This window comes from Brienomyrus brachyistius, unplaced genomic scaffold (assembly GCF_023856365.1).
Source record: "Brienomyrus brachyistius isolate T26 unplaced genomic scaffold, BBRACH_0.4 scaffold38, whole genome shotgun sequence".
Classification (NCBI taxonomy): domain Eukaryota; kingdom Metazoa; phylum Chordata; class Actinopteri; order Osteoglossiformes; family Mormyridae; genus Brienomyrus; species Brienomyrus brachyistius.
Genome location: NW_026042313.1, coordinates 3,187,501 through 3,214,667, shown reverse-complemented (window position 1 = coordinate 3,214,667; position 27,167 = coordinate 3,187,501). Strand labels below are relative to the sequence as shown.

At 40.1% G+C, this 27,167-nt stretch overlaps 1 protein-coding gene across 6 annotated transcripts in view; it reads right to left on the bottom strand.

Annotated features, from left to right (window-relative positions):
* The window catches only part of LOC125722367 (arginine-glutamic acid dipeptide repeats protein-like), a 150,029-nt gene that overhangs the window by 24,796 nt on the left and 98,066 nt on the right, over positions 1–27,167 (bottom strand). For 5 of the 6 annotated variants that reach the window (XM_048998514.1, XM_048998513.1, XM_048998516.1 and 2 more), the window contains exons 4-9: positions 19,604–19,709; positions 18,925–19,021; positions 18,098–18,202; positions 4,066–4,114; positions 2,720–2,844; positions 2,480–2,579 (exon numbers count right to left, since the gene is read on the bottom strand). In XM_048998514.1, the coding sequence (XP_048854471.1) occupies positions 2,480–2,579; positions 2,720–2,844; positions 4,066–4,114; positions 18,098–18,202; positions 18,925–19,021; positions 19,604–19,709 (582 nt within the window). Of the gene's footprint in view, positions 1–2,479; positions 2,580–2,719; positions 2,845–4,065; positions 4,115–13,247; positions 13,867–18,097; positions 18,203–18,924; positions 19,022–19,603; positions 19,710–27,167 lie in introns of those variants that run through there. The other variant, XM_048998518.1, reaches the window with a different exon arrangement.

The following is a 27,167-nucleotide window of genomic DNA, read 5'->3' as shown; positions in this document are numbered from 1 at the left end:
TACGAAGGTAAAGCGTGATTGTGTACAGCACAGAAAAAGAGAATACAAGACAACAGTGCAGGTCAACGTGATGCCAGAAAACAACACCTTGTCAGCTAAATGAGTATTTTTACTTCTGTTTATTGATGTGTGAACAAGTTCATTAAAATATATAATACTGTTCCAAATTCTGCAGGAAAACAAGAAAAATCAACACACTCATATCTAAAGCTCAAATTACAAGGTCCAGGGGCAATTCTTAAAAACATAATTAATAAAACACAGTGCTACTATCTTATTTGATCAAAGGCAATATAAATATAGGTACTATGAATACCAGGATGGGCACTACCATGCATTTTCATTATGTGTGTCATTTTGTTAAAACACATGCACCCGTTTATTTAGGGAAGGTGTTTCCTTTCGGGATGGTTTACATTTCAGACAGCAAACAAATAAAATGACATCACAACCTTTACTGGGTGAAGAGGTCATAAGACATTTATTCTCGAGGTACACTCTGGACCTTCATTTACTTATTGGCATGTTTTTCAAAAATTTCAAAATTTTAGGGGGGAATCCTATCTACAGAGCATGTATTTGGTGCTGCATTGTACTAGCAATGTGTCTCACAAGTATTAAGGGCCTGCATTAGCATGGAGGATTGAAATGAATTCCAGTAGAAAGAGTATGCAGCCTTAAGAGCCACCACTTCTGGGCCCAGTGCCCACATCACACAGCTCCAGAAATAGATTTGCCAGATGACGAAGTATAATTTTCATCTGAGCTGGGTGGGAGCTAACAAAACTTATGGGGGGAGTGAATTTTAACGAAACAGAATCAGAGCTTCCAAAGAGCTCACAAAGCAACAGCACTGCTCGCCTGACAGCTTGTACTGAGCTCCTCCTGGGGAGACCATCCTCATGTGCACCCCCACCAACCTGCCCACCACCCACTTATCTGGTGAGCCTCCAACCACCTAAACAGCAGAGGGAAGCCTAGACTCGAACTGAACCAATATCCATGCAAATGTCAGCCCCCGCACAAGCTATCTGGGAGAAAATTACTCTCTCTCAGGAGTGTAGAGGGCTGGCAATCTCATTTCACCTCCAGCACCGTTCCGATGTCATCCTATGCAACTCATTTCTTTCCATTTTCCCCTCTCTCTTTCCACAACAGTGTTCCAGCCTATGTAAATAAAATACCTCCAATATGCACACAGATTTTCATGGTGCCTATCAGCTATTCACTGCAAAACACTCTCTCACACACACACACACACACACACACACACACACACACACACACACACACACACACACACACAGGAAAGATAATTGATCTCTGCACTGCTGGAAAACAGCACACACCCATGCTATCAAAACTGACACAACTGCAGGAAATTCAGCCACTAAGTGCCTTTGGGAGGCACCAATGAATTATGCCGAGTTGGAAAACTGCACCACTATGATGAAAGGTAGTCACCCACAGTGGTAAACAATATAACATTTAATAAATGGATCATTTGAAGGGTAAACAAACCACAGAGGCTCTATATGTAGTGCTGCTTCCTGCCCAGTGAGAACGAGCGATTCATTGTGTGTGCGGGTGCTCGTGTGTGTGTGCGGGTGCTCGTGTGTGTGTGCGGGTGCTCGTGTGTGTGTGTGTGCGGGTGCTCGTGTGTGTGTGTGTGCGGGTGCTCGTGTGTGTGTGTGTGCGGGTGCTCGTGTGTGTGTGTGTGTGTGTGTGTGTGTAGGGCAGGTTTGTTTATAACAGTCTCTTAAGTACAGAGAAAATTCGCAGAAATAAATGACACACAAATAACCAGGGTTCATGGTGTGTTTATAAAAATAGCATTTTCATAAAGATTTAAAGTTAAAAATACATTGGTATAATTAAAAATACGATGATAAAAACTGACCCTAGGCTAGGGCAAAAATATGGTATTTATTCAGCTAGAACAACACTCGAGTCCAGCCATCTGAGTACTGACTCCAGCAGGCCATCAGAAGCTATAGCAGACACCCTACAGGCCAGACATTCACAGAGCATGTGCCACACTATGCCTATGTATACAACTGCCTTCAGTGTCAATGTCAGGATTCCATTAGTGCATTTCGTGCCGTTTGTTATGTTTCAGCAGTCAAACACATTCATTTCTACTCTTCTGCTGCTCACTACAATTAACAATATATCTGTGGCAGGGCTGAGAACTATTATGCGAATATATAGTTCCTGCTGTGGCTCGATTTGCTTTGGTTTGGTAAAAAAGGTTTTTAAAAAGCTGGTAATTCATGTTCTCAAAGGTGCAAAATAGGTAAAGAGAAAGTGGGTTGGTTGTCCAAAGGAGGACAGAAGCACACACTCTAAAACACCTAACAGACACCTATAGCTTTAGTTTGTTCACTGATTGCAAATTTGGAAGGAAAAAAATGTAAATACAATAAATTGGGAAAAAAACTGCAAAACAGGTAAGTTGACCAGTAAGATGGAAACTTACAGTGTTTAATGCATTTAGTGTTGTGTCATCTCGTGAAGCAGCCAGACAGCCATCCTCTGTCGAGCCTCCATCACACATGCCTGCAAATGCCGCCATACTCCTGGGCAAAAAGAGCAGTATGTCAGATCTCTCTGAACATCACACACACAGAGAGGGCAAAGGATTGACACCAACATATCGACACAAGGGATGAGAGCAAATCAATGGCTCTCATCACAGGTTATGGGTGTGGCCACATACCTGGCGGCCCGCAGGTACATAAGCAGGTCACAGTCGTTGACCCCGGGCATCCACACCAACTCCTCATTCTCAGTCACTACCTGCCCACCTGGGGAAGGAAATGGCTGCAGCTCAGGCAGCTTGGCCTGAAGGAACAAAAGAGAATCAGGGTCAGGGCCTCTGCTGCACCTTTTAAGACACTTTCTACTGTTTACTATTCTGTTCCCTGAAGTGTACTTATAGGCACACATCACATCAATAAAAGTAATCGTTTTTATGCTAAATGAGATTTGCTACTCAAACATTCATTAAGCCTGCTTTAATATTAAGATGGCGAACGAGAAAACAAAATTTTATAACGTGAAAGCCCAAATTGCAACTAGTTAAAGTCAAATGGTATAACAGCTTCACTAACAGATTACAAATCCCTCACCAACACTCTATCAAATCACTACTCCGCCATAGACTCTCCAACCTCTACAATCTCTAAGCCCCCTGCGCCCTCTCCACACCACTCCAAATTAATTTTTATTAACAGTCTAAATCTGTGCGACACTCAATGCAATCAGGTTCACCAGATTGACATCTGTTGCTGTCCTTCCCTGTGACATCACTATGTTGCATGGCTTCTATTTTGGTGCAAACTGTTTCAACATAAACTGAGGTGTAGATCTTCATGCATATAATGTTTTCGTGACATGGTAATAGGATCCATTAAATACTTTTTGAGTTATCACATTCATCAAGTTTGTGTTTTTTGTGCAGTATTGCTTCACTTCTAGTGAAATTCAGATATTCAATTATACAATGTGTTTGCAAAGTTTGAAAAAATCTGTCAAATACTTTGAGTTATTGCGCTAACCCAGGGGTGTCAAACTGCAGTCCTGGAGGGTCAAAGCCCTGTGTAGCTTAGTTGTTTCCGTGTTCCACCACAAATGATTCAGCTCAAGAGCTATGTGGTAATTAGCACAAGGAGTTGAATCAGGTGTGTTAAATGAGGGGAAACCCAAAAATATGTAGGGCTCCAGCCCTGCAGGACTGGAGCTTGACACTCGTGCGCTAACCAGACAATGTCTGAGGCTGCCCTTCTCTTTATCATCACTATGGCACTAATAAAGGTTAGATGATATGCGAATAATATTTATGAGTGGAAAGACACCCTATTCGTAATTTTAATTTGTCAAATTATGGGAAATGTGTGTAGAATTGGCACAAAATGAGAATGGAATCACAGCTAATGGCACCAGTGAGAAAAACTTTAAGAAATAATAAGCCCAACTACAAAAATCCTTAAATGTATATATTTCCAATTTAATTAAAAATTGCCTATATATCAAAGGAGAGGGACAGTAGAATGGCTGACCTACCTGGTGACTAGGGCCAACTCGAATCTCCCCTTGTGTGCTATTCAAGCGCCTGAAAAAGAGGCAGTTGCATCAACACACAGCTTAACATGACCTTCAACACAGTCATTCCATAAAATACAGTAGGCCTAACCATTTTAAAGACAATACAAACAGACAAGTTCAGGTTAAAGCTAACCACTTGAAAGTTAAAGCATTGCTAAGTATTGTTCAGGGTAAATTTCAAACTTATGTCACTGATTTTCAGGAGACATTTTTCTCAAATGCATTTCAATTGTGACTCTTAATTTTAATAAACTAAATCTAACTCCACAACACCACATACCCTAATACTGCGAGGCATCGTATTGATCCCTCAAATTTGTTCACTTACATGGAGGTTTGTTTACCCTGTGGCTTGTTTACCCTTCAAATGATCTGTTTATTAAATATGATATTGTTTACCACATGGTATATATGCCTCCAACTGTCGTGCACTTCCACCGTATTGTTATTTAAAATCATGCAAGCGGGGCGGAGGCTGATATATTATCTTGCTCTATTATAAGATCCCTTACAATTATCACTGACTTAAACCTAGGGAGATCGTATTTACCTACCTGATATTTTAGCAGCCTCACATCTTTTTATACAGAGCACTTTCAGTGGATAGTAAAATTTGCTAGTTCATTGGAACTATATGCTGTATCAGTGGTTCTTTTTTGCACCATGACCCAATTTTCACCATGCCAGCTCACTTGTGACCCTTTATCAAACAGAAGTCTAGATAAACGCTATGATCAAGTGTGCAGTGCACGCTGCAATTTACACCAATCAATGCCTATCGCACATATGTGTTTGGAGGTCCCGGGGAGTTTTTAATTTAAGCATCTGTGGTTTGGCTTCTTGGAATGATTGAGTGTTCACTAGATTTGCACTAAGCAGTAGCAGACCCAAGACCTGTTTATATAGGTTAATTCTAGGATTGGGGCTAGGAAATCTGATCGTGGATCAGCATAGGAGCTTGCGGGTTTTAAAAGGCTTACATTTCCAGTTCTATCCCAATACCCTTTCAGAACTATGGGTCACAGCCTATGGTTTGAGAATCACTGTGCTATACAGCATGATGCGTGCAATTCTGACATTGGTTATAATTGAGTTTCGGCAGTGGTTTGGACATGTTGAGTTCATGGTTCTGACTGGAAGTTTAGTATTAGCAATACATACCATTATCAATGTCGGTAATAGTGTAATTAGTACCAATACTAAAGAAATGTAACACCAAAGAGCTTTCAAAAATATGGTACCGTGGTACCATTTCAGTACCAGAATCCTGTGCAACACCACCCATAGTGTAGTCTTCATCTCCATTTAACTCACTAAATGTAGATTCCAGTGATTACATAAACATATTTTTATTAGAAATATACCCTAGATAAGACAACTAGATGAAGTCGGATCAAGAGTGTATTCCAGAAACCCCCCTGACTGAATCCCTTCTCCTTCCAAACATTCAATCTCTACAATCTCTAGCCCCTTACACACTCTCCCCACCTATCCAAAAAAGTCTTTATTGAAAGCCCAGCTTAGTGTGACTTGTCTCAATTTAATCTCACCAGATCTGCATCTAAGGATGCCCTTCTCCTCATTGATGTCAACATGTGGCACCGCTACAATCTGGTGTAGTTTTTACTCAAAATTAAACAGGTCCTAGACCACCACATATGTGATGTTTATGAGAAATTCAAAAAAATAATAAAATCATATACAGACATTTCCTCTACTTGCGAATGAGATACGTTCCGAACAGCCGTTCGTAACTTGAAATGTTCGTAAGTCGTTATTCAACATCATTTTAATGGTATACGCAAGTATAAAAAACTAGGATGCTGGGAGTATGCATGCTACGCTGCCGTGCAGCGGGAGTAGTGGCCAGAAGTCGTGCTAGGTAGAATTGGAGCACAGAAAAAAAAAATTGATGTTGTGGACAGGAAACGGGAGCCCAATGAACACAATTTGGATTTATAGTCCTCTTCGTTCATATGTCTGAAAGTTCTTAAGTTGAAAGTTCATAAGTAGAGGAACGTCTGTACTTTTAGAGTAACCATGTTCACAAGTGTCTCTGGGTTTGCTTCTTTGTTCTTTTTACTGCCATCTAGTTCTCCTGTCTCAATTTTGATGCAGTTGGTCTCAAAATAACCTCTGGTGTAAGGTGTCATTTTATATTTTTTTTTTAAATGATCTATCAAATACTTTCTGCGTTATCACATTTACAAGTTCAGCTGTCTTCTGCAGTCAATTTTTCCTACACTGCCATTAAGCAGCGTTACATTAGTTTTGGTGTCATTTGTCTCAAAATGAAACTACTTCCAAATCTTCATCCATGCAGTCTGCAGTGGACTGGTCCAAAAATATGTATTTCCTGGACAGGGAGAATAAATACTGCGATATGTATTATTTACACAACTTTTGCAGCAGTAGCGAAGGAGTCATTTAATAATAATAAAAACAACAATTAACCACATTTTATTGTTCCTTTTTGATTTTATTGATTCTCTTTTCTCCTCCTCCGTCTTGCTCTCCATGAGTAAGCTGGGCTGTGAAGGGCAGCCACCTGTTGTAGTGCCCACAGGCATTGGGGATAGAGCCTTGCTCAAGGGCCCACAGACATGCTGAGGTCAGGCTTGAACTAGTGACCTTCAGATCACATGACAGAGGCTTAGCCCACAGCCACACGCTGCCTATTTATGTAGGAGTGCCTGTATGGCTCTCTTACATTGTTTTGGGGGAAAGCTGGCTTTCTTAAATTACAAAACTGTTTCAGTTCATTTTTGTGAGTATTTGTTTATGCACAGGGGTGGCATGGTGGTGCAGTGGACAGCACTGTTGCTTCACACCTCTGGGACCCGGGTTTGAGTCTCCGTCTGGTTTACGTGTGTGGAGTTTGCATGTTCTCCCCATGTCATCGTGGGGTTTCCTCCGGGTGCTCTGGTTTCCACAGTCCAAAGACATGTTGAGGCTAATTGGAGTTACTAAATTGCATGTGTGAGTGAATGGTGTATGAGTGTGCCCTGTGATGGGTTTGGAAAATTGATGGATGGATGGATTAATGCATCAATGACATTCAGGTTTTAGCTGACTCAAAAAAAAGTAAATATATAAAACAAGTTTGATTCACTTTTTAAAAAAAAATTTAATTGGCTGGTCATAACATGACTAGGGCTGTCACTATCGATTATATCAATAATTGAGTAATTTACCTATTGAATCAGATGATTCATCAAGTAACCATTTGCATAAAATATACCATGCAATTTCCACAAGATAGGAACCAACCAAACATTGCAGGGCGCAAACTCAGACACGCATAATACAATTTTAGTCACTCAAATTCACTTAAGTTTAATGTTTTCATGCTGAAAAGGCAGACAGAGGACGAACATGTGAACTCCACACACACAAATGAGAGATGTGGCAACTGTACTACCCAGTGCGCTGCTGTACTGCTAGGCTTGCATGGTGTGTGATACTAATATCAGAATGGCATTTCATGCATATGCAATCACCACATTGCAGGGACCCTTATAGTCTGCTAAGTTCAAACCATCAATAAATTGTGTTAGAACCTTTCTTCTTAGCCATAGGAACCCAGACTTAGCAAGCTTAGCAAATTTTAATGATAATGCTGAAACAAATATCTAGTATAGGCTTAAAAAAATCAGTCTGAAGTTCACCGCTGCTTCCTTTGTCATGAGCATTGAATTGCGATCTCCAAGACAATCATATCACTTTCACCTTTGCTGTTGGACTGATTCACAGATTGGGCATGTTTGTGAGAAATTGAACAAAAAATGAGTGGAGAGGAGCGAACAAGAACTGGTCATGAAGACATCCACCATACATAATTATTTTGTAATTCTTTAGTGACAATATTGAGCAAAACTAAGTGATTTTTCAACTATGTATCTGTTGACAACCCATGACAATACCAAAAACCAATGTGAGAGAGACTGTTGATAGTTTAATCAAGTAATCGCAGCAGCTCTAAATATGACCAAAAAATTTTTTACAACTCTGTATAACAAATGTATAATAAATTATAGCATCCTGGAGCACGTTTTATGAAATACACGTTTTACAGTGACAATAATTATGTTTTGAGATTGGAATGTGAAAAAACAAATGATTACCTGCTTCAAGACAGCTTTTTGAACATCAGCTTGCAACACCATTTTTAAACAGGCGTATGCATAAATTGATTAAAGCATTAAAGGCATTAAAGCAATACATCTGAAGTAGCTAACATTGTGATTGAACAGGCTACAAAAAAAGACCTGTCACAAAACTACTCCTGATGTTTCTGTAACTCTAGTCCACAATAAAGGCTTCCTTTTATGGAAAACCATCATTAAATTTAAATCAACTGAATTTTTATTGAACATGAGTTGGTTACCCCACATCTACTCCGCAACTTTAATTCTGACAGCCCCATTCCGTCCACTACTGCTTGAATATGCCCTGTGCACACTACTTTTCCCTTCCCTCCAGTTGCAAACCAATAGTTCAACATACTAGCCCACGCTTGGATGCAATGAAGAAATACATTATTTTCTAACTCCTCGTATAAGTGAAGGTATCAATGTAAGCAAAGACTGTCATAATGGTGGTATGTGGCTAGAACTTATCGTAAGTTTATGAACCACTGCCATAGGTTTTGATGGACTGCAACGTTTTAAAATTACAATTACATCCAGCTAACTAAAAAAATAATGATTAGCAACGGCCAGCGCGGCCCCAACCAGCTGTCCCAGTCGGCAGGGTTTAACCTTTGTCATTCTGGATGACATTATTTTTTCTTTCGATTTTTAAAATAAAAAAACATGCTATATTGTACTTTTTTATATTTGCTGCCCAAAATGCTCTTCAGCTTTTCAGTGGTAGATTTGCTGTTGTGTTTGGGACCTTTGCAATGCTGCATGACTCTTGGACAGACAGGCCTCATGGCTCTAGAATATTAATATTCTGGTATAAAAAGTTAATGGTTGATGACTTTAAAAGGCCCATGTTCTTTGAGGACAAAACAAGCCCAAAACATTATACCACCACCACAGCACTCAATGGATGATACAGGGTGTTTGTGGTGATATGTAGTGCTTGGTTCATTTGGATTATAACAAAAACATCTCTCATCTATCAATAGAGAATCATTCCAATGGTTCATTAGATTTGACTCTGCTAACCTAAACTGCCAAGTTCATTTTGGAGAGAAGTGGCTTTTCCCCGGCTACCCTTCCAAGAAAATCACGCCTCTTAAGTGTTTGAGATCAGAGTCAAAAACCATAACATTTAAGATGTTGAGCTAAATCTGTTCAGTCTCAAGCAAAGGAGACTAAGGGGGGACATGATCCAGGTATATAAGATTCTAACAGGTTTGGATGCTGTTCAACCAAATAGTTACTTCAGCATTAGTTTAAATACACGAACTCGTGGCCATAGGTGGAAATTAGCGGGAGAACATTTCAAGCTGGATTTAAGGAAGCACTTCTTTACACAGCGTGTAGTCAGAGTATGGAATAGCCTTCCTGATAATGTAGTGCAAGCTGAATCCTTGGGTTCCTTTAAATCAGAGCTAGATAAGATTTTAACAACTCTGAGCTATTAGTTTAGTTCTCCCCAAGCGAGCTTGATGGGCCGAATGGCCTCCTCTCGTTTGTATAGTTCTTATGTTCTTATGTAAACTGAGGCCTGAAGATCCTTATACAAGGTTCTTGGGTTACTTACGATTTCTCCGAGTACGACATTGACCTTGGGGTGATTTTTTTTGGAATACCTAATCCCAGTAAGACTGGCAAATTCACTACATGTTCTACATTTGAAAAGCGCTATATAAATGCATCATTCATTCATACTCCAAACTGTACAATGGCAAAATCCAAGTTGTTCACATATGACCTTATAACCTTTACAGATCAAATCAAATGCTTCACTGTTCAATAGTTCCTCCTTAACATAGTGTGAGCAGAAACCTGAAGGCTTCAGAGCATACACCTACCAAAAGTTCTGCTTTTATAGATGCGGGTGCCAGCAGATAAGCACTGCCAGCACTGACTGGAGGAAAGTGTAAAAACTGACCCAAAATGTTAGTGATTCATCTTCTCTGTGTAAAAAGGTTACATTTAAATGATTTTTTCACTAAGATAGGAAATTTCTTACTCTTTTTAATATCTGAAATGCAACAATTTTTCAATGTTCTACCAAAAATATTGCTGGAAATGCATGCAAACATTTCAATTTCAATCAGAATAAATACAGGACAAATCCTATATTGGTTCAAAACAGGACATTGTGGTTTATTTTTCATTAGGGGATGGACGGTAAACTTACCAGTAATATCAAACTCAGCAAGGCAGTCAGCGAAAAAACCATACTGCCATTGTTTTTCTAGAGTTACGCCCTATTTTTGGGGCGTTACGAAACTTTTTGCATGATTTATTAAAATTAGACTTTAAAATCTAAAATTAGATTTTAGACCGTTTGCAGTCCATTCAATTTCTCAATCTGTTTAAGGGAAATCCTAAAGAAATTTAAGTAAAATTGGAACCTTGAAGTAAAGAAAGCATTACTTGAATTTTATTGTGATAATTACTGATAGGCTGATTAGGGGAAAAAAGTGATAAAATATTTTTCCTAGCCATATGCAAAAAAAATTGTTAAATAGACCATTAGACAAGTGACATTTTTGTATCTTTATTTGATATCAAAATAAAACATTCAAACTTATAAAATCTAACCTGAGCCATTTTTCAATTTTTATCTGCCAGTAGCCAATTGATGTGGTCACACTTCCTGGTATATCAGCATCTGGTTTCTAACACTTAATTTGTATGATTTCAGTACGGATGTACCTTTTTCCTCGCATCTTCCAAATTTTGGATTTTTGCTGAATACAGGGTACAGTAAGAAAGTAGTCATCTTATCTCTTGCTCAGTTTCTTTAATGTTTGAAGGTGGTGAGGAACACTATTGTCATGTATTTCCCGATATGTAAAATCATAGAAGAGGGTACACTTTCTTAATCACTGTTAGAAATCTAGCCATACTTTTAATTACATTAATTTATTTAAAAATGGAAAATAAAATAGTATTGATACTGTCCAAAAGTGTACTAAGGAAATAGCTGAAAAAGAATCACCATGAACTAAGTGTACTATTAATCAAGAAGGAGTTAGTACAATGAATTCGAAACAGGGAACAGGCAGCAAAACCATTGCAGTAACAAATGCTGGTAACCATAGCAACAACAAATTTAATAATAGTGTTCCGATCTCCAGCTGCAGTGGATTAAAGAAAATGACAAGAGGTTTCCAGAGAAAACAACCCGTGTTGCCATGACAACACTGAAGGTTTTCATGCAGGCAGGCATAAAGCAGCCCAGAAACTGTCACTGTGATCCCACCCAGAGAAACACAGCCTGCAGCGAAGCATGGCTGTCCTTATGGAGAAGAGAAACAAGTAAAATGCACAGAGCTTTATGAGGCAAGTGGCACAGCAGTTAGCTAACTGAAGTAGTAATGGCAAAAAGCTGAAGTTCACCGGAAAGCTTACATTTTTCTGCACTGTTATATATACGCCTACCAAGGGCATAAAAGAAGCCTATTGTCCATAAAATAATTTCTGGAAGGACTGTCTTCCATCATAGATAGCAAATTGTAATTATATGTTTCTTGTCATTTACTCCATAGTCCATAGAATTCAAATGTACAAGCATCACTGCTTACAAAAAAAAAAACAGAAATTACTTCAGCAACAAAAAGATCAACAACCTCTGTATAAATGAAGTTATGGCGGTTGTATTCATTTCACTAATGACAAATTAAATGGAGAAAACAGTTGACTAGCATAGTCTGAGCACATTATTCAGCCTTCTGCTTTCTTACACCTGTATCAGTTCGTCCAATTTCCCCAACATAGAAAAAAAAGATTGGATTTGAAACTTGCAGTAAAAACATTTTAAATACAAGATTACAATCTTTGTCTAGGTTGGTTTTATTTAAATATGCATGCACTCATAATGATTAAGTTAAATAGTAATTTTCAATATGTATGACATTCATAATCAAGTATTTTTGATTAAACACCATACAGTTAGTGAGAATTGTGCTTCATTGCACTCATCTCTCTAATACTGTCTTTACATTATTTGCTTTATTTATGTAACTACTACATAATAACAGAAGAGATGAATAACATAACTAGCAGGAATAATCACTTACGTGTGAATTTTTGTGTTCACTGACCTACTTAATTTCTGGAAATGTCCGCAGTCATTCAAAATTAATACGAGATGTGTAAAACCATGCATTATTGTCTACAAAGGTAAAGATGACGGTCGTTTATAAAATGCATAATTAAAATGATTCAGTAAATAATACAAAATTCAAAATTTATCATTATTATTGTTGTTAATAACAACAACAAAGTCATTAAGGTTTCCAATACTTAACACTGGGCACTAACCTGATTAAAACAACGGCAAGCGTAACAAGCATCGGAAATATCCAACAGGGACTCCAATCAAGATTCTCCCGCCCCTTCCATCAGTGCCGTCCAATCATTTCACGACTAATAATAAGGCCAAACATTACCTACCTAAACGGAGGGACAGGCCCAGATTCTCATTAATAGAAATACCAGTTAGCGGAAGATTTCCTCTAAGCTACGGTTAGGACAATTGCTAATTCGAGACTTCAGTGAGAACCAGTCTGCATAGCGTCTGCCTGCGCCATGTCACCGCGACTGTAAACAGAATATCAAGTACTGCAAAATGGAGTCCAACACTGACCAGTTTCATTTATCTTAAAACAGACGACGAAGGTAAAGTCTGGCAAACAAAAACGCTGACAGCTGCAGAGAAATGCAAGGCCATGCATAGCTACCGTTTATACATATACGACAAAACGCTACAATTTGCTAGCCTCGCTGAAATAGCTGTGACGCTAACCAGTTACAGTAATTGTTCGTTAGTTTTCTGATGATGGCTATCTAGCACGCAAGCTACAGCAGGCGTAATCGTAAATGACATGCAACAAAACGCATATTTTAACATATCAAACTGAATATACTGCAACAAACAGCAAAGATCAGAGACAGGGAGAACGGTGCGATTACCTCATTTCTTAACAAGTGAGCGCAAAAGTATTAACCTACCTCCTCGGATTGAACAGGTCGTCCATGTCGGAAAGGAAGCACTGCCGTTTTAAAGTTGACACTGCGTGTCGTCGATGTGGCCGAAATGCACTCGCCCCCTTCCTCACCTATTTGTAAAGCGCTCAAAATGGAGGCGCGTGCAGCCTCTCCGGAGATTTTTCACTGAGCTTGTGCTGTGACCTCAGGCTCCACGCGCACGGCGCAAAGTTCCCGTTCCGACAGACAACTGAGCATGTGCCGCGACCTCGCGCACGGAAAGAGTGGGAGCGCGCGCGGTCCGCCTCTCCGCTGGGTACTGTGTAAACAAGGCCGGCTAGCGCTGCTTTCTACGGTGGCTCGATATGCTAGACAAGTGCGCGAGATGGAGAGAGCGGACGGGGAACCTGAACCACAGACACGCTAACCCCCTCCCCCCGCGCCTCGCAAGCATCCTCGGACATAATTCACACTATCCAGCATAAACTAATCCTACGGGTTCACATTTTCCTTTTCTCTCACGGATTTATGGCATATTTTCCAGCGTTTGACCATACACTGAGATAGATGTATGGCATCTTTCGGCATTAAATATCTTTAATCAAAGATTAAAATTTCCAGGAAATCTACTGCAACTATCCGTTCATTTAATACGCTGAACAACTTAAATTCAAAACTCATTTTCTTCTGCACATTTTTACAATTGGAAACTTTTTTTACAATTGAAAATGATTTGAATCCAACTGAGTGAGAATCTGGTTCTCTGACTTAAAATATAGAGCTTATCCGATTACTGTTCCACAGAACCCATTGAATTTCAGGATTACTGAGGTGTCAAATTCATTCTGCATTCAATATGTTTTCCTTAACTGGCAAATTAGCAGTTTGCTTCAATGTGCATTATTATTATTTTTTTACACATTATACAGTTCGTGCGCGCACACACACACACACACACACACACACACACACACACACACACACAGGACCTAATCTTTCCCCAAACTATAGCAATGATAAACAGGCCACTCCCTCTACCCCCTACTCCTAGGCTTGAATCCACACCTTGAACTTCATCTGCCTTCCCCTGGTATTTAGACCATATAGCTACCACATAACCACTTACCTTTTCTTTGACACTCGACTCTATACTTGCACATTTTCATATCAGGAGGTTTTGCAATTGCCTGCACAGATGTATACTTGCACAGTCTCTACACAGCAATTTTCTATATAGTTCCCATTCAATTGATTTGCCCCTAACTGTGCACAGTTAATGCACCTGTATGTTTGATTTATAATACACTTGACCAGACAAGTTCTTTGTACATCCCTGTCAATTTGGCTGGTGAATGAAAGTGATTCTGATATGGGAAGGATTACGGCTACAAATGTGCAAATCATCTGCCTCATGCTGTGTGATAGGCTTTAGTAGGCCTGCAGGATGTGCGATTTTAACATCGACATCACATTTTATGCACATGTAACTGTCACTTTGCAATAACCATGACAGTCACCTGGGTTGAGATTAGACTTGGGCCTAATCTCCAGACATTAACATCAGTATATTGTATGGTATTTTCAAAAGCTATTCCAGTATTCTGAACATTTTGGCTGGGTCTACATGATAAGAACCAATGAAGGGGGGGGGGAACTGCCCATGAAAAAACTTCATCAAATGTCAAAGAAAGCAAAATTTAGCAAGAGCTGCACTTGTAATGATAATAGATCTTTAAATGGGAATTATGTAGAAAAAAAACTGTTTAAAGTTTACTACGTCTGCTTTTGCATGAGCTCTATATGCTTTCTCTGAGACACTTTTATCTTGGGATTCACTCATAGACCGTGTGGTGAGTTTGTGAGAAATTTTACAAAAATGAGTGAAGGATAAAAGAGAACAAGAGCTGCTCACAAAAAGGTATTCATCTTCTGCTGTATGGAAATATTCTGTATTCCACAGAGACGATATTGAACAAAAGCTGGTGATTTGTCGGCACTTTTGTGTTGACAATTCTCAGGAACACCACCAACTTATGTGACAAACTCTACTGAGAGATAAATTCTTTTGGCCGTATTTTAGGTAAATTTTTAACTGTTTTTGTTGCTTTATAAATAACATTTATTGCCAAAAAAATCTCATTGCCATATATGAAAATTTGCCCATATCATGAAGCTTTAGGCTGTAGGCTCACCATGAGCCTATAGTTAGATAAGTGGTTATAAAAGGATGAGGGATGGGTTTACAAAAACAGGTATGATCATGAAATATACTGATCTCTTCCATATAAAGTAGCTGTGCTGCAGGGTCACAGAGTTCGGAGCCTCTCTCAGAAGCTATGGGTGCAAGGCAGAGAATAACCCAGGACAGAGTGCCAACCCATCACAGGACACATGCACCTCTAGACAATTTGACAACTTTGGCATGTTTTTGGACTGTGGGGAGAAACCAGAGAACCTGCAGGATATCCCATTAAGCCTGGATTCCTGGCATGAGATAAGTGATAACTGCTGCGCCACAGAGTCACCCCATATTCGACTATGTACTACTAAACAGAAAATGTACTATGGTTGGGAGTCTTTATTCTGTCTGTCCGAGAGACCATTTGCCACTGGATTTAACATCACAGTGAGAAATACTAAGAAGAACATATTGATTATTCCTATTTCACAAGTATTTAATATTCTAGAGTGACTTTACAAAACACTTAGAAGTAGAAACTTAATGCCAGCCAATTTTGAAAAAGGGCTACATGGTGTGATGTAATAATTGTTTCTGGTTTTGTGCAGAATAGTTATCATTGCATCAGAAGCTGAGACGGTCAGAAGAATCTGGTGATTCTATGATATAAAATGTTTGGAAACTCATTCATTATCAAGTTGGCAATTTTAATCAGTCCACTACATGGCAATATGCAGCTCTGATTGATCAGCCATGGCACGGTAAGACATCTCATTTGACTGGTCAGACCCTATGCCTGTCACTATTGCTTAGTAATGCATGTATTTGCGAGGTATTTTAGCATGTACAGAGAGGTAGGGCTGCCACAGTTTGACATAATTGATGACGGCAACGCTGAAAATGGGTCAACATCAATATTTTAAATCGCCGCATATTTTTAAAATAATTTTGATAAAATCACCGTTATGATTTCTAAAACGCTTTCATTCATTATAATAGATGTTTTCCTTTAATATCACCATGTAGTTATGGGAGTAGTTCAAATTATCACAAAACAAGAAGGTGGTTTTACACTGTGACAAGTGCGATAGTACACCATGGCAGCACTAGCACTGTGCATGAGCACCTGAAGAGAAAATGCACAGGAGCTATTCTGGATGATGGACTGGCACAGTACGCAAAACCACTGTAAGTGCTGTCTATTCATGTCTATTATATTAGCATTAGAATGGAGAGCTTTTTAATATCTTTTGTCCTTGTAGCTGCTAAATACATTCATTATTAAAGCCATGAAGTTGTCTGCCTGCTACCTTAGAATTTCCATCGAATAAGTTTTTGAGAAAATGTGTAGGCTAAAATTTGGACTTATTCTACATTGATTGAAGGTGCCAGTGTGTGTGTTTGTGCGCGTTTGGCTTGTTGCGACCAGTATCGTTATTGTAAACTAAAACTGAAATAAAAATGGACTTTAAGAAAATAATTCATGAACTGAAATAAAAACGAAAGTCATATTTACAAAAAAAAAGTGTCGGATTTTAATCTGCAAACAGTTCTGCCACACAACCAACATCTTTTTATGCTGTTTAAACACAGTATCTCCTCCTCCTGTGCAAAATGTGCAAAAGATGTTGTGGCTGCTGATCTGTCCCTTCCTTCATCACAACTTCAACGCTTATCGCTTGTGTTGCATGGGGCTTGCTCCACTAACCGAAATTAAGCATGAGGATACGGCAAATTTACACAGACTACTACCTTTTGGGCATCACAATCTCATTAATACTTTAAGGCATACTACTAATTTTCTTACTGAATTGTGGGCGAAAATAATGTCCATATAGTGCCAAAAAGTGTTCATTATCTAAACCCTGCAATGACATAGTCAAAAAAGACATAAAATAAAATTAAATAGTTGATTTTTAGACAGCTGATTAAATAATTGATTGATAAAGTTGATTTTCTGGAGGACAATTAATTGCTTAGATTAACTGACCTATTGATAAATTTATCTATAGAAAAATAGTTAATGGTAGCCCTACAGAGTGTGTTGATCTAGTAGTGCTTCAAAGATAGCATGTGGCACTGTGGTGAGTGGTTACACTACTGGCCCTACCCTGACGACAATTCCTGCATCTCACAAGCACCAAAAAACCATGGACCAGCAGTGTCACATCTCTGCTTTCTGTTTTTAAAATGGGATTCCAGTAGACTAATGCTGTAACAACTGAAGAATTACACACGAAGGATGCTATGCTACAAACAGTGTCAATTCTTCTCATATCCCATTTAATCTGCCACGAAGGTAGTGCAAAAAATGTTATTCAATTTCATTTGTATTGCGTATTTTCACATTACATCGTCTCAAAGCACTTTACATTATCCATGCCCAATGCCCCCAGTGAGCAAGCCTGAGGCGACAGTGGCAAGGAAAAACTCCCTAGAAGGAAGAAATCTTGGGAGGAACCAGACTGAAAGGGGAAGCTCAACTTTCAGCAGCCAGCAGAATTTTGATTTTCTGATGGTTTTGTCTGACCTGTTTTAATGCACAGGAATACACCCTAAGCTGCAAATTAATTGTGTTGCTGAGCTTGTGTAAACTGTTAGGAAGAAGTTACCTTCTAAACCTCGAAAAACAACTATGGGAAACTGATCTGGAGTACAGTTACAGCTACAGGAGTATGTATGGAAATAGCCTTACCTTGTCTCTGGGTTGTAACCCAAGATGTAGAAGAAGGAGTCTATGTGGGCTCTAAACTCCCTTGCAGCAAAAATATCAGAAAAGTGGGTGATATTACATTTCCCTCTGGAAGAAGAAAAAAAATGACAAATTGTCACGTGTACAGTCACACAATGTACTCTATATATGTCTCTGTGAATGATTATTTTAAGGGTGCAATGTTGTGGGCTGGCTGGTAACTGCTTGATAGGTCATACAATCAAAGTTCAAAACATTTTGCTTACTAATGAGGAAAGAGCAATGACAGACTACGATACTCCTTTGCTCATGAGTGATACTTCCATTTTAAAACATCTAACTTCAGTGAAATTGCCACAAGTAAAAACCATATCAAGGCCACAATAATAAAATAAAGTAATAAAGGGAGTCAAACTGAGACACTTTGCACGAACACCACCACCACCCTGTATTTGTGTCTCCAACTGCAGCCATTAAACTCCGAGCATCTGTACCTTCCTTCATTTCAGTCAGTAAAAGGTTTGTGAAAATCACATGGTTGGAGTAAGATATTCAACATCCCCAAGGCATATGGACCATCTTAATACTGGTTAAATGCATAGTTGCTTTCAAAAATGTTCAATGTGTAAAGTAATGATGTCCTGTGTACTGCTTGTTGAACTTTTTATTTTTCAGGAAAACTATGAAATATCTTATATCCACAGCTTAAAATTTTAATGGAAGCTGTAGTGCCTGAAGTCTTAATTCCTATAAAGAAAAGGTGCTGAATAAAAAGGTGTGTCTGTGGCACAGACCAGACCAGACCAGGTGATTTAGGTGGACTGTGTTACCTGAGGGCAGCAGCATGGTAGGTGTCCACGTAGTCAGAGATGAAGAGCTCCCGACTCTTCACAACAGGGTCTGTAATGACCAGCTCCCGTCCAGAGTCTACAGCAAACAGAGCAAGTAACTGGAGTTAACTAGCACACATGCTAATCCACCATAATACACTAACACACTGACCAGCCAACAATCTCGCTATAGTCATTCACATGGATTAAGTGCTAACTTTGGACTATACAAGTACTAATATACTCCACCAGTATGTATTCAAGATAACATGCAGGCGCACACACCAACACATGCATCCATGTGCTGCCAAAAAAATAAGATCACAACCTGCAGGAGACCTATAAAAGTAAACAGCACTAGTGTTTTTATACTATCTGATTTAAAGTAATGTTACATTTGGTATAAATTCACTTTTGAATTCTGGTGTGTCAGATTGTCACCTCCATTGCACTACAGTAGATCAGGAGTCAGAGAGACATATGAATCCATATTGACGGCTAAAGCGCAGTTCTATGTTCTTGTTTATGTTATTAGGTGAGCCTTTTCCCCTCAGTGCCTCTGCACTCACTGGAGGGGGGATGTAACCCCGCTTATAAATCAGAGAGCAGCCCACCCTCCCGGCCATGCCTCATGGTGGAGGCCACACGCCCACTCAGCGCCCACTCAGCGCCACCTCACCATTCTCGTTGTTGCGATCCTGCACCAGGTGCTGGTAGACAGAGTCTGGCACCTCGGACTGCCTGTAGTACCACTTCACGTTCATCAGTAAGTGGTCCCGCTTGCTCTGCAAACAGCCGAAAAGATGTACACAGTAAGAGCAGGTCTGTGTTTGGCAGTGGCCTTCCTGCGGGTCCTTCAGTTTGTATTTCTGCTTGCTAACACAGAATGATGTTGGCCACTGGCAATTAAAAAGGGATTGAGGATCGTTCATTCCTCAGTAAACCAGACAGTCTCTCCCACAGCAGTCTGTTTGTCCTTTAATCACACATATTTGCTCTCGCCTGATTCTGTCTGCCAGATGAAAGGGTCACATGCTCAGACTTTAAGAGTATTTATTGACAGACCTTTTCCTAGAGGGGAGCTAGATAAATGCATTACAACAGACGCCTGTTAAACAACACTGTACCTAACAGCCAGGCAAAAAATGCAACACACCAGGGGTGAATAAAACACTTAGACATATGACATTGTGCTAAACACTATTGTTAGTGCATGAGGCATACGGTTGCCTGCAGTTTCTCAATATTGACAGAATGTGGCAGCACTGAGTCAGGGACAAATTATTATAAGTGCTTTTGAAATTGGCCCAGGTTAACAGAAAGAAATGGTGAATCACTTTCCAATAATCAATCCCCCCCCCCTCAAAAAAATATCATTCAGACCCTTAACAGCATATTAAAGTCAAAGTCTGGTTTCAGAGCCCCACCCCCAAGGTGCAGCCCAGTTTGAGTTTGACATGCCTGTAGATCTGACCCTGCACGTGGAGCCGACTGTCCCTAAAAAGGGAATCTGATTTGCATCATGAAAACCGTGAAGCAGCATAATGTTGCTACATAAACCTGTATGTCGAAAACTGTAAAGAGGGCTCAACTGCACTTGGCAAATGCTCATTTCCTCCTATGAGCTTTATACACTGTAGCTGAGGGACTGCCTGGGAGGTGATGAAGTAAAGCTTTCGATTACAAAGGCTGGACGTCATGGCAGCTAAAGCTAACAACACTGAGACAGGACCCCTTTCATTTCGTTGTAACTTCAGTATGAAACAGTGCACACCATTCTTGTGCTAGGAAACCTACCTATTCATGTGATGGAAATTCATATTAAAATCACTTACACACATATTGCATTATACTTGGTATGCTGTGTTGTTCTGTCATACAGATGAATTTTTGAAAATTAATGAATTTTTATTTGTACTTTTTTTTAAAGGAATAAAGCACCCCAGAGTCCACTGCGGGCATCTGCAGGTGTGTCTGCTGGAGCTAGCTCTGTCTGTCACAGCTAATATATTAGAATTATCCCATTAAATTGGTTTTCACATTAATTTGATGATCAACACAATGTCCCTTCTGCTTTCTCCTCATGCTGCAGCTGGAGCTTGAAGCACACAATGTAAACACTGATCTGAGCACAGATTTCTTTAGGTTCAGACTGAGTTTGCATATTTCCCCAGGGAGAAGAAAAAAGACCACAATTTGTAGAGCACCAAGATTAACACACTCGGCCAGTGGTTTCGATTTTATTTATATAGCGCTTTTAACAACAGTCATTGCACTTTACATATAACCGGCCTGAACCCAGCTAGTTTCTGTGTATTGTATCTTTCAGCCCACCAACACCAATCTCCAATGAATAAAAAAATGAACATGAAACCTTTGACCCCCTTACTGAGCAACTGAAAATACAAAATGACAATTCCCTTATTATTTCATAATGATGTTTGCATGTTGCACAGAGCAGATCATTGCACTGAATCAAATTACTGAGAAGTGATATTGCACAAAGGGAGGGTGAATGTAAGCAGTTACAACCCATTAGAGACAGGATTGAACGAAGTAGGCTGGGCTAAACTGCCCTCAGAAGAGAATCCGCAGAAGCGGAAGCAGAAGTGGATTATGGGGGATCTCCGATACATTTCTGCATTTTACATGGAGGCTGTATAGCAACAACATGTATACACAAGGATAGTAGAAAATGAAGCAATTCTAGCTGGACTCAGAACATCACACCATGCATTTTTGCGAGTCACTGGCACAGACAGGAATCTGGAAGTCATGTGCTGGCTATACTCAACAGCAGCAGCTTAAAGCCCTATGGTATGTGGAGAGCGAGGTGGGGGGGCTCATGTTTTCCTCCATGGTTTCAGTGTGCTAGTCTGAAAGTCGATACGGCTGCTTTTCTAAAGGTCTGGCATTACTCAACACACACACACACACACACACACACACACACACACACACACACACACACACACACACACACACACACACACACACACACACACACACACACAGCTCAGCAGAATAAGCTTACGTTATGGCAGGGGCTGAAATGTGGTTTTTGGGCAAAAAAAAAAAAACCAGACCGCTTTAAGTCAGCAAGATAAAAACGAGCACAATAAAGTTGTTTAATCTGCAAAGGGTGAGGAACAGGGACCAATTACAATATCTAGGATTATGAGGCAGCAGGCTATAAAAGCAGAAGGCAGTATAATAAAAAAAACACCTACAGACACATACAGAAAAGCTTTCATGTTATACACAGGACACCATTTGTCATCTTCAGAACAATAATAATAGAAAGCTAATAATAAAGGCTAATATACAGCCATGATTTTTGTCAAATGTCACCACAGGACGATTACATAAACACAACAAAAAGATATTCAGCTTTACTTGTCAGAGAAACTGATAGCAAACTGTGGTTACACACCAACACCAGCAGGAACAGCGTGGATATGCAACACATTTACATGGGTGCTTGTGATACCTAGCAAACCAATTTAAGTTACTATTAGTAATTTTTTCCACCTTTCAGTGTAATTAACAAAAGAGAAGCCATTATGCAAATGTGAAACACAATTTAGAGTCACTATATTGTGGAGGGAAAAACCCCACACTATGTATCTGTCCAACACCCGACAGACCTGCCCATTCCTAAAAACCACACACATTTTAAAATTATCATTATATATTATTATTCATCATGCAGCGGCACAGTGGTTGGCACCGTTGCCTCACATCTCTGGGACCGGGTTTGAATCTCCACCCCTGCACTATTTGTGTCCTCTGTCACACTGTGGGGTTTTCTCCAGGTACTTTGGTTTCCCCCCACAGTCCAAAAACATGCTGAGGTGAATTGGAGTTACCCGATTTTCCGTAGTTGTGACTGTGCCCTGCGACATTCACCTTTAAAAACGATACATGCGACAATCGATTGTTTGTAAAAGCGCAAATGCATACTTATTTTATGTGCATTTGCACTACAACGCAAACAAAATATAACACATTTTAATCTTTACACGCTAACTCTACTATATTTGCAGGTTAATGCACATACAATAAGTGAGCTTTTACAAACAATCGATTGTCACATGTATCATTTTTAAAGGTGAATGCATACCAGTTTTGTCCATCTCTGTTTATAATTCATTATCAAATCTAGCCCTCAGATCAATCATATGTATTGCACAGATTAAATAACAACGTAATGTCATTCCATCTGCACCAGAAAGTTTTACCGGCAGCAACCTCTAGCAATCAGGCAAAATATTTTTCAACACATCGGTCAAAAGTTTGTGGAACAGAAAGGGGATGCTGTTGGCTCTTAAACAACTCATTTACAAATGCAAAAAATGCTAAAAAAAACTTAAACTTGCTCTGCTCCATATAACACGTGATCTGATGTTAGGAGGCCTGCCAAGTGATGATACAGCTTAGAGAAAAAAGGAGCACTTGGTTTGATGCAATGGATCAATGCAAACAAGCAAATAGCAAAATGATTGTCATATAAGAATGAGACTGCATAGAGATTAAGGATTAGTCGAAGTCATGATCTAAAAGCGATTAACTGCAGCCAGAGAGTGAGTTTGCATAGGGGTATGAATCAACGTCACGATTCAAAAGCGATTAATTGTGCACCCCTACACAGACTGCAGAACAATATTCAGTGTATTAGTGCAAAGAGGTGAACAGACCCACCCATAATCCTGTTGCTTACCTAAGCTAAGGAAACAACACAAAGCCAAGTGGCTGCTCTCTGTGCCCTCCCACCTTCATGCACAGCCATCATCTCTCTCTAACACTGGGTGATCTGGCTGCAGTCTCATCCAATGGTCAAGTGACTGCTTTCATACACACAAACACACAATAGTGAATGGTTGCAGACTTTGCCCAGGATTACAATGCTTGGGTCAATCCAACTGAAGAAGCTCTCACAAAAGCAGTTCTTCTACAGAGCCAGGGTTGAATGTGGCAAAGAAAACTGGAATTGAGCCTTGATGAGGGACAAGATTGGAACTTTTTCTCCTGAGTGAAACACAGGCATGTCCAAACAGGTGACTCAAAATCATGTAGAGGTTACAAAGGGATTACCCATTTCAGCATTAACAGTATACAGCACAAGTATGTATTGTGTAAGTGGTAATATTAGAGGGAACTGTTTGGTAAGGAAGCCTGACCGGGAGACCCACTGGTGACAAGCCAGAGGGCCCCAGTATAATGGTGAAGAACCAAGCCGTATCACAAATTGTTTTCCATTGCAAATTATCGAAGCCATACCTGAGCCGTACCTACGCTGACATGACCCTGCATACCAGCAGGGTCAAAAACGTTTGTTGTGTCACCACCACCACCTAACTGGTCGAAATGCAGGGAGATAACACTGTACCACTGTCGCTCACCAAACCAATGACTTTACCGAGTCGAAACTTCTGCAGCGGAAAATCGAAGCGAGCTGGAATCGCCCTGTAATTAGTCTCTCTTTGCAGCAAGTCTTGGTTCCTGTATGCCAGTGGAAAAGCTCCATAAGTTCCTCCTGCTGGGCCTTCACCCAGGGCCTTAAACAAGGTTATGGGCAAACAGCACATACACTCAGTTCTCCTCACAATAGTGAAGGGGGCAAGCAAATGAAGGTCAAGTGAATACCAAACACAGAAAAACCAACAGGCATGTATTTCCTTTCAGTATTGTGCATTTTATAATATACATATACAAAACTTTATGAAAAAGCAATCAAGTGATAGTTATATAGGAATAAAAACTCATTAGGCCATACTGATACTTGCAGTCTTATAACACAGTAATGGTAAACCAGTGTTTGTTTAAACATTTTGTCCTTAAAAAATTTGGGCCCGATTGTTCTTCCTCACTGGAGGAGAGGCAACTGAGGATGGGGGGTGGTCATGAGTCACAGCTATGATAATGAAACTTGTGGGATCATTTTTTGTCAACTGCCAAGATAAGAAAAAGCTTTCTGATGTGCCACAACAAGTTACACAATCATTCTATTGTATTCACTATGGAATCTGAAGACAGATGAGATCTTTAAAGGATTCTCTCACATTCCAACTGATCACTATCTTAGCTTCACAGATTATATGAGCTAGGCTGTTTAAGTTAGAACAGACACACAGACGGATGACCTAGACAACCCATTCCCAACAGAACCCACTGCAGAGAGAGTTTATGGTCATGGAGGCATAACACCCAGGTAAGGTGAGGAGCACAAAAACCTGATACCCTTGACATCATTCCACTACATGGACTTGACATAGGGTGCACAAGCAGAGAACACAGACATGTGCAGTGAACATACACATGCACACAGTGAACACACACAAGGGTTTTGGGTGCTGAATTAGCTCTGAGTGGATGAATCAGATACTCTAAACTGCTTTAGCCAGCAACGACAGCACTGCTAAAACAACCAAAATAAAAGCTGTGTCCTGGGACTGGAGTGGGGGTAGAGGTCTCTCCCCACCCCAACAATTGAGGGTCGACAGTTAGTATTCGGACTCTCTACTGTGCAGTCTGGACAGCTTACTCAAGGGTAATCACAGTCTGTGGGAATATGAGCTCAGACCACATAGCAGTACATATAGATATGTATTTATTTCCTACCAAAGAGAACAGTGTTATAATCACTATACATGAATAAAGTAGTAAAAAGTACTCAATTCCATCACAGACAAGAAGCTAGCAGACCAGTTCAAAGGCAGTATGTTTCAACTGACATATGAATAGCAGCCAGCTTGACCTAGAACATACCTGAGAAAACAATGACTGGATATGAGCAGGGCCCATTCCACTACCAACATTATCTCATTGCCTGAGTCACACCCATTCCACACCTAAAAATTACAGCAGGGATCAAAAAAAGGCTTCAGCCAACAGAAGCTGTAGAATAACAGACTGCTACTGTCTTACCCAAGAGAACAATCATATATGCAGTCAGCGAGAGAGTCAGAGCTTCAAACATACACAGGCTTTTGCAGGAGGATGAGAACCTCTCATGCTCAGAATGAAGCCCATCTTGCTCTTCGGTCCTCTTTCCCACACAAACCTGAGCAGCTGAGTGACCCTAGCAGCACCAGAACCTGGAACACTCAAGAATCTCATCACCTTTTCTTCGTACTCCCAGTGCAAATGCTGGTGCCACAGGTAAAGCTTTTCACAGGCATGAAGATTAGCATTACTTTCCTGCATTCATTCCATTCCACAATAATGCTACTTGTACTATGCACTACATTCAGAGCAGATAAAGGAGCATGACAAGAGCATAGTATAAGATGCCCCACATCATACAGCTCTTCTGGCAGTGCAAGTGCTCAGATATGTCTGGGGCGCATTAGTGAACAGAAGAATGCCACCCACGTACACCTAGAGTAAAGATCCATTCATGCGAAAGAAAAGAGGCAATGTGTCAGTGTTGATCCCAGAGTGGATCCTTTCAGCTCGCTGTGACCCCTCCCATGTAGACTTGAGAAGGCAGGCAGGCAGATGTGGGAGGTTTCATTTTTCACTTATTTTACTAAGGAGCTTGTCATCATAGTTATAACTACCATAATGAACCCAACCATTATAATCCCTATAGCAGACACTAATTTGCACTTTTTACCCAAGGACACTGCAGGACAGTTTATGAAGTGAAATACCCTCTTCGGAAGTACAAGCCATTACACTGACTGCCATTTAGAGACATTCAGTGCATTCAGCTGAGGGCTGACCAGCATCTGCTTTTACAGCTTGAGTTGGATATCGCTACTGCTAAATGTCCAATAATGGTTATAGAGAAGGTGCTTCTTTAGATAAAGCAGAAACCTCATTCCTGACATCAGTTACCACAGCAAGTAGCCCAACATGGTGTAAGAGTGGGTCTCCTGGGAGATACACAGCAGGTGTAATGATGCCAGATGAAAATAACTTATTTTAGCATTGCTCTAGTTGCCCTGCATCCATTATCTATTCATTTTAGTAAATGTTCTATTTCCCCTCACGCCCCATCCTTAGATAAGCCTCTCCAGGCCAAATGGGGGGGGGGGGGGGGGGGATACAAGAGGGCCTGAGGTCAATTTTAACAAGCCACCGATGCTTTCTCTGTCAAGTACTGCATATAGTAGCATTTTCTCTTTGTCTATTATCGACTGGGAAGGAAGTTTGCTACCACTCTGTGAATCTCTCCTCCTACACAACAAAACTACTGCTCTAGGAAAAATTCCCACTGTTGCAACAGACTGTGACAG